At 50.2% G+C, this 8,352-nt stretch overlaps 1 protein-coding gene across 3 annotated transcripts; it reads right to left on the bottom strand.

Moving 5' to 3' along the window:
• Positions 1-296: 296 nt before the first annotated feature.
• Positions 297-7,339, bottom strand: P2RX4 (purinergic receptor P2X 4). 3 transcript variants are annotated; one of them, XM_064168667.1, is made up of 12 exons: positions 7,143-7,326; positions 6,274-6,421; positions 5,315-5,386; positions 5,150-5,219; positions 4,619-4,715; positions 4,390-4,470; positions 4,145-4,286; positions 3,545-3,681; positions 2,021-2,114; positions 1,867-1,932; positions 1,684-1,779; positions 297-981 (listed from the first exon to the last, which is right to left on the bottom strand). In XM_064168667.1, exons 1-12 carry the CDS (start codon positions 7,271-7,273, stop codon positions 949-951), a joined length of 1,167 nt encoding a protein of 388 aa, XP_064024737.1. In that variant the 5' UTR covers positions 7,274-7,326; the 3' UTR covers positions 297-948. The 3 variants fall into 3 exon arrangements, with proteins under 3 accessions (XP_064024737.1, XP_064024738.1, XP_064024739.1); XM_064168668.1 differs by lacking the exon at positions 6,274-6,421 and having other exon boundaries at positions 7,143-7,226; XM_064168669.1 differs by lacking the exon at positions 297-981 and having other exon boundaries at positions 1,496-1,779; positions 7,143-7,339.
• Between the last annotated feature and the right edge of the window lie 1,013 nt (positions 7,340-8,352).

Here is an 8,352-nt window from a genome sequence, read left to right as displayed (position 1 = left end):
GGGAATGACAGATATGTTCTGAGCAGCTGATATTAACCCACCCTTCCCTCAAACTTTCAGTTACTTTCCCTTGGATCAGGTTTTAATGCAATGGACACAGATGAGGTGGCAAGGTGGAACAAACTGCACTTGCAGCACCACTCTTGCTGAGAGAATCAAGAAGCAAAGCAGAGAGCAGCACTGGCTTTGATGGCTCTCTGGTAACAGCTGGTATCTGCCAAATGAAGACAGTTCACTGACTCTAACCTGACTAGGCCCTAGGGAAAAATAAACAAGCAAAACCCAGCTTGCAGGACTTTAAGAGGGCTGAGAGAGGGTCATATTTTATTGAAAATAAAATAAATTTTAAAGTAGTACCACAAAAAAAAGATCCAGAACAGAAAAATATTCTGTAACCGGTGAGCCACTTACCGTAGCACAACAGAAGTGACATTGCTTTGCCTTGGTCTGTGGCCACTGGAGTTTGGAGACACAATTAAATAGTAGGCACAGGCTCAGCTAAGCATCACGATCCTTCAGGGCAAGGAAAAGTGATCTGGCAGCAGGAAGGCGTTGCTCTCCCAAGGTTAGGCAACACTTAGTTGGAGCTGTGCTCACTGTAAAGAAGGATCTCTGCTTATTACCCTGTGCCCTCTGTTACTGGTGAGCTCAGGGACAGGAGGACTGTCAGAGTGACAATGTGGAGCAGTCTCTCTCCCAGACTTAGCTGGTGCAGAGGCCTGAAATAAAAGCAAAACCCTGCCCCTGTGCTTAGTGCAATTAACCTGGAAAAACAGCAGACAAGGAGCAGACCCAGTTCTTCTCAGCCACTAGCAGTAGTGAACAGTAGTGAAGAAGGTCCCTTTCTCAGGTTTGTTCCCCTCTTTCTTCCAGTGAAGCTGGGGAGGATCTCACAGCAGGGTCAGAGTAACTGTTCACAGCAGCAGTTGGTACCATTGCAGCAGGAGGTCAGGGGTTTGCTCCATAGGTCTCATCAATTCCCTACAAGTATTCGAGATCACAGTTGCTGCCAGAAACCTCTTCTTTCTCCTCCTTCCTCTCTCACATGAAACCCTCTGCACAGGCAAGCTACTCCCACTCAGACTTCACTTTTCCAGTGCCACAAGTTCTTTTGATTCAGAAATCCACCATCTGCAGCAACACTTCCTACCAGGGCTGCAGGGCTGGTTTCTGCCTGCAGTACCAGTCAAGCCACCACCCCCCCAAGCCCTACTAAACCCTTCTGCTGGCCAAATGGACCATCTAGATTCTGCAGGGAGATGTAGCTGTGGCTGTATACTGGTCTCAGAAAAGACCCAACTCTTTGAAAGGGTTTGTTCACAGCAGCAGAAACCCTCCAAAGCCAAGAAGGATGGATTTGATGGGGACAGAGCTGTTGCCTGCAGCTCTCAGAAGGCAACTACCAAGGACTGTAAACCAAGAAAGAGATGCAGTGGGAACATGACAAATTCTTGAGCATTTCCCTCTCCAAGAGTGGTTGCCCAGGAAACATGACAATATTTGTTTCTAGTGCTCCTCCCTGCAACAGCTTTGAGGTAAAAATTAGCTTCTCTGACAAAGTTTACTCAGACCTGCAGTTCAAAATCCTTGTTTGATGTGGACTTTCTACATCCTGCTTCAGAATATTGCCACAGTCAGAGAAGGAAGCAACTTTGCCTTAACTCTGCTCTCACTGATGCTTACCAGTTCGTAATCCTCCACGTATTTGTACTTCTTCTCCCGATAGTAGTATTTCTTCTTCATGCAGTACAGAACAACGATGTCACACAGGACTGTTGCCTGGTGGGAGATTGAAACTTTAAGACAATGATCCTCAGAACGGAGGCACTGACTCAGAACTGAGTCCAAGTGCAGTCAGCCACTTACTACGCCAAACAGCGCCAAGCCAGAGCCGATGTTAATCATGGTAGGAATGACATCAAATTTTCCTGCCTAGAAGACAGGCACAAGGGTGGATGTGCTTTTCTCAGCATCTCAGAAAGCACTCACCACAAGGTCTCTGGGAGTTGAGTCGCCCTACCTTTCCAAACACGATGACATCAAAGCGGATGCCATAAGCCTTGATAAGCGTCCGCAACTCCTTGCCATGACTGTCCTTGTAGTATTTTGCAAACCTGCAGAAGACAGGTCAGAGTTTAGCTGGAAATTGTGAGGTTATGTGATCATACAACATCTATGTGTGCCCCCCATCCCAAGATGGGCTCACAGACAAGCCCTAAATGATGAAGGCTTCATGCAGGCAAGCAGATACAGGAGAAAAACCTAGAAAAGGTGAATTTAAGCCAGCAGGTAGTACAAGCCACATCAGGAACTTGAAAGCATAGGCAGGAGAGAAAGCTTCAGCACGGGGGGCAGCGGGGCAGACAGGAAAATGAGCCACACGTGAGAATCGATCCTCAGGCAGACGCAAGCAGGAGGCTGCAGGAGTACAGGCAGCCACAGGAGGGCAGGGCAGGGAGCAGGCAGCACAGCTCAGACCGGAACACAAAGATTCTTCTTGTCCCGCACAGTGCGACTCGCAGGCAAGTGACAGAGAAAAGGCATTAAGAACATACAAGTGAGATCAGACTTACTCTGCCATATGGTTGACTAAGTCAGGAGGAAGCAGAGAAGAGAGTGGGAAAGAGGAAGAGTTGGTATGGGGCTGTATCATGGTCTGAAATTAGCAAGCATACTTCAGAACCCACACCAGCCTGGCTGCAATATCCTTCAGCTGCTCCAACGTGGCACCCCAATACCTGTTGGCCTGGCACCTCCCAAACATACAGCTGTGCTGTCTACATGACAACAGCTCCTCAGCATCTCAGTGCCACAAAAAGACATGCCCTGCACTACATAGCCCAGAGCCTTGTTTCCTCAAAGGCAGGACAGCTGCCAGGATCTTGGCAAGGTGGCCAATCCATGTCATTATAGCTATGACACTGGATGCAACCAGCTACCCGCTCTGTGCTGCTGGTTTTACTGGACCTGTCAGTACCGGGCAGAATTTATGTGTGGTGCTGTATGCCAAAAGGATACTCCTGGTCTTCAACTGGAGGAGCCCCTTTCTAAAGGTTAGATTTCCCTGAGGCACAGCAAAGGAGGTGACTCAGTCTCCCACACACACACACCAGACCCCTCACATACCACCCCATCAGCACAACCTGAAACAGTCAACTTTGACACTGCCACACCACTAGAGGCTGAACCAAACAGGAGACTGGCTCAAACTGGTCATTCAGATGCTGATGCAAGTGACTCAGACACTCTGAGCTTCCTCCTCTGCTGTGGTTTGCACAGTGAGCATCTGACCTGCTCTGTTTTACAGTATCAGAGAAACGTTCTCAAAGTTTACAGCACCACGAAAAGTTAAAGGTGGCTCCCACATGCCAGAGGAGTGCAGGCAGCCTGTAACACCATGCCTGAGCTGCAGGAACATTTTGCAATCTGCTCTAGGTGAACCTGTTTTAGTAGGGAGGTTGGACTAGATATCTCCAGAGGTCACTTCCAACCCCCACCACGCTGGGATTCTGTGTCACCAGGTGCTCTCCCATTGCCATGGTACCTGAAGTTGTAGCCAGGTGAGACAGTGTGGCCTGAGTCCTTGCTGTCGAGGCGCCGGAAGGAGTACTTTGGCACACAGTGGTTAGCAGCTCTGTCAAGATTGCAGTCCCAGTTGATTTGCAGCGCCATGACTCCACCCTGCCAAGTGCATGAGAGGAGAAGGTGAGCAGTCTGAGTGCCTAGGCTCTCTGCTGGCCAGGACCCTGATTTACTGGCCCACATCTCTGTCCCAGACACTCTTTTCCCCTGCTATGTAAGAACCTTGTGTGTAACTCCTTCTCTGGAGACTTTCAGGGCCTGTCTGGATGTGTTTCTCTGTGACCTGAGCTAGATTGTATGGTTCTGCTCTGGCAGGGGGGTTGGACTTGATGATCTCTTTGGGTGCCTCCCAACTCCTGACATCCTGTGGTCCAGTGATCCACCCAAACAGCCAAGGTCAAATACTGGCTAACTGGAATTGACTCCAGTCCCTCTGGCCAGAGCAGCTCTTCATTCTGCAGCTACTCTGTGTCCCGCAGCTCATGCCATGAGGCAGAGAGGGACAACACCTACCACTCCTCTTCTACAGAGCTGAGGCCCAAGATAAAGGTCTGCCAAATACCTCCACAGCCATTTCCTGGAAGTTCTGCCCTGCAGCTTCAACTATTTTCCCTAAACGGAAGATAGGGCAGAAGGGATCAGTGTGGGAGTCATAGGTGCAGTTCTTGAGGTAGGTGGCACTGATCGTGGGGAGGATGTTTCGCCTACAGAACAGAGAGAGAAGATCTGTTGCATCTTCTTCCACTCCTCCATCTCCCCTTTACTGTCCATGATACCAAACAGTGCAATACCCCACACATTACTTACTTGCTGAAGTTGAACTTGGGGTACCAAATATTGTTCTTCACCAGGAGGGTGAAGTTTTCAGCTTCTTGCAGCAATGCTGGCCTACAAAATAATAGAAAAATTAATTAAGCTCACTTTTATCTTCAGAAACAGTACTCTGCAGGGTGCTTGGTGACCACCTCCCCAACAGTACCTCATCATGAGAACCATCAGCAACATATTGCTAGCCACTTCTTGACAGAGCACTCACCTGGGTATATGATAGTCATCCTCCACAGGGCACCATGCAAATACTTCACAGGTGTTGATGCTGTCATTGTACGGTACACACTTCCCAGTCTGGATGCCTGGTAAGACATGCAACTGGAAGGACTACCAGGCAAAAATAAGGAGGCACTATTTGCCCTGTGATATCTCCTCACTCTACAATCCACTCATAGGTAAAGTGCCAGAACCCCATTATCCTCCATAGCAATTTGTAGTGCAGTTTCGGAAAAAGAAGCATCAAATCTTCCTCTACATGAAATACTGCTTCAAGACTTAAGGTCTTGAAAATCCCTCACATTGTTTGCTAACTCCCCAAAATACACATCTATGCAGCACCCACCCAACACAGCCTAAGCTCGTGTGCTCTTTCACAGAATGAAAACCTGAACTTCCCTTTCCCTTTTAGTTTTGAGAACATAAAAGACTCCAATGCAGTTTTGCCCACAGGAGGGAAGGCACAGCACAGAGGTGTGACAACACGGACTGAAAGAAGCCCCTGCAGCCACCTTCTTACCACTGCTGTGAGAACTGACATATCCTGAAATACAGCTGCTCTTCGGGCACTCTGTTTTTTCATCTGGAAGCTGCAGAGGAACAATTAATTACACTAAACTCTACAAAGTCTCTCCCTGGCCCTCTCACCCACACAAGGCAGGATTAAAGCAGATCCTGTGCCTACCTCCGGGCAGTGGCCTTGGCTCTGATTCACCGTGAGTATTGCATTGGTCATGACAAACACAGTGTTCTTCTCCTGAACACATGGAAGAAGAAGGAAATTTAAGAGTGACAGTCTGCAAGTAATATCCTAGTCATTGTCTTTGCTAACAGAGCTCAAGTGGCCCCACAGAGGGGTCTTGCTTTAGACAGTGCTGGTGAAAATCTGCTCTTTAATGTTACACATCTATTGTTTGATGTCTGTGGGACTAGCAACCCTATCACCTCACTTGGCCCAAATGTCCTCACTCACATTATGAAAACAGAGGTATCAAGGGAGTTGTAAGGCAGAAGCAGGAAAAAAAAACCTCCAGTCTGAACACAACTCCCACCCTAGAAATTTATCTGCCCCAGGTTGTTTCTGCAGGGTTGCTTCTGCTCTGCTGATAGGCAGTAAAATCCAACTAAATGTCCCATTTTTTTTCCTGCACCACATCTCATGCCGAGAGTGACCCTCAACTAGGAACTTGGTCTGCCTGCCAACCCTGAAGGCTGCCACACACTGCCCGTGGAGTGCAAACTCCCACAGATAAGAGTCAATCAGTAACTACAGCAATGCCTCCTGCACAGTTCTGGATCAAGCCACCTGCAGCCTATTCCTGGGGTTTCTGCCGACAAGTTAACATGGAGTCGTTTGCTTTAGAAAGCAGTAAGAAAGAGGACATGTTATTGTTGCAACTTTTCCCCAGAGCCTACAAACTTCTCTCTCTTACACAAGCACACATACACACACACTTTTCCTGAACAAGCTTCCCCAAGGCTAGTAGTGCAGGTGCTCAGCACAATCTGCAACACAGAAAAGCTGCTTTCATCTCATATCAAAGCTTTGCTGGAGCTGAAGCTGCTCCAAACCTCAGTAGACCTTGGCAGAGCAGTAACAGTTGGTTTAAAAACCCTCCTTCTGAGTATGCAAGCAATGGGTACCTGAGGAGGGATGACATAGTCAGCTACATCCCAGATCCTGGCTCCCAAGGTGGAAGTGTTTGTCAGTGCCACTCCTTTCACCTTTGTGGTCACAGAACTGACCACTGAGTCTGTTTCCTGGTAGCCCTTCTCCCACAGAAACACCCAGCTGGCAGAGAAGGATTGTGAGGAAGAAAAGCATGATGAATAGAAACAAAAAAAGTTAAATGGAAACAACAAAGCCCCCTACAAACAACAAAACCCAGACAAACACCGTAAACCAGAGCAGGCAGAGGGAATTTCTCCTTTTTTCGTGTGTCACATGAAAGGGCTTGGGCCAGACAGCTCCACAGCATTTCCCTACAAGAGGTTCACATCACCAAGAATCTCTCTTCTGACCATTGGGTGTGTTTGGGGTTTTTGTTTGTTTGCTTCCAGAGAGCTTAGGCAGGGTGCAACTCTTGCTTTGCTTTTCTGTACGGGCCCTCCGGGCCAGTCTCCCCTTCTGGAGGGTCCTGTCATGACTGCAGCTGCCTCTAAGCAGCCCTGCGTTCCCAGTCAAGGCCAGGCCCAGTGATGGTGTGCCACCATCTGCCGTTGGCACCCACGAGGTGGGCGGGCGAGCCGCGGTCCCTCGGCCCGCAGCGGCCACGTCTCACCACCGCCGCCCTGACCGCGCCTCCCTCACAAACCAGCGGGGCCAGGCTGCTGCCTCCCCTACTTGCCCTGAAGGGAGGAGCAGAGATCTGCCTCACAGCTCCAAGGGGCCCCTAGCGAGAGGCTGCTCCTCCTCCCTCCCCGCGACCTCGGCGGGCCTGCGGGATTGCCCCGAGCGCAGCCCGGCGGAGCCAAGGGACGGAGCGCGGCGCCCGTGCCGCCTGCTCACCCACCCGATCACGTAGGCGAGGATGGCGAGCTGCACCGCGCGGTTGACGAGCCCCACTTTGCGGCTTCGGATCAGCACGATGCGGGGAGTGTCGTACTCGAAGAAGAAGCTTTGGAAAGCCCCACACGACACCATGGCGGTCTGGAAGGGCAGGAACCAAGCAGCGGCTGGCGCAGCCCCGCAGAGCCACAGCGCCCCGAGCAGCCCGGAAAGCGCTCCCGCAGCCCCAGGGCTTGCACCGGCTCCGGCTCTCGATTACCGGCCGCGTCTCAGCCCCGCCCGGAGGCCTTGAAGCCTCTCCCCGGCGGTTTTCGGCAGGAAAGAGGGGTTCCCTGCCGCCCTCACCCCTTTGGGGCTGCCCGGGATAGGCTGGGGCTCGCCAGCCGGCGTAAAGGCACTGCGCTGAGGTCTCCTGCTGCTGGAACTCAGCTGTGGGGTCATCTTGAGGAGGATGCTCTCACCTTAGTTAGAATGACAACGTCGTTTTGGTTGGAAAAGGCCTTTAAGAGCGAGTCTAAATTCACCGCCAAACCATGTCCCTCAGCACCACATTTACATAGCTTTAAATCCCTTCTGGGACAGGGACTCACCACTTGCCTGGGCAGCCTGTACAAGGCCTTGACAATCCTTTTAGGGGAGAAACTCGCCCCAATACCCAAACTAAACCTTCCCTGGTGCAACCTGAAGGCATTTCCCCTTACTCTATCACTTGTAACTTGGGAGAAGAGAATGACCCTCACCTGGTTCCAACCTGCTTTCAGCAACCTCCCGTTGTTGCTAAATCTGAGGGTTTTTTCTCATTGTTAGCAGGTTTATAGGGAGTTTTTCACCACCACACTAGCCAGATGTAAGCCAGTCTGGAAGCCTGCTCCTCTCAGCAGCAGCTCTGGGCTACTAAACCTCAAAGAAGCTGGATGCATGACCTCAGGTGAGGGCAGTCACAACATCTAGCTTGGTGCCAGCTCAGGGCAAAGACAGAACACCTGCCCACAAAAGACTGCAGAAGCACATCTAAGACTGTCACCTTCCCATCCACAATGAACAAAGATTAATTCTCTCTTATAGAATTAATCTTTGCCATAAAAGCTGAGATCTGCACCACCTAATTCATGCATCTTCTACATGCTGTTGAGCTGCCTCACACAGTGTGTATTTTAAAAGCATCACCATAACCCTCATTAACAGCAGGTAAACCATTAGAAAGAGATGAACCA

Source organism: Pogoniulus pusillus, chromosome 30 (genome assembly GCF_015220805.1).
Source record: "Pogoniulus pusillus isolate bPogPus1 chromosome 30, bPogPus1.pri, whole genome shotgun sequence".
Taxonomy (NCBI): Eukaryota; Metazoa; Chordata; class Aves; order Piciformes; family Lybiidae; genus Pogoniulus; species Pogoniulus pusillus.
This window is presented reverse-complemented; position numbering and strand designations above follow the sequence as displayed.

Coding starts and splice junctions, on each gene's coding strand:
- P2RX4 (XM_064168669.1), bottom strand. CDS start 7,273: ATGGTGTCGTGTGGGGCTTTCCAAAGCTTCTTCTTCGAGTACGACACT. Junction 2,115..3,544: donor TCACCTGGCTACAACTTCAG/GTACCATGGCAA, acceptor TGTCTTCTGCAG/GTTTGCAAAATACTACAAGG. Junction 1,933..2,020: donor ATGTCATCGTGTTTGGAAAG/GTAGGGCGACTC, acceptor CCTGTCTTCTAG/GCAGGAAAATTTGATGTCAT.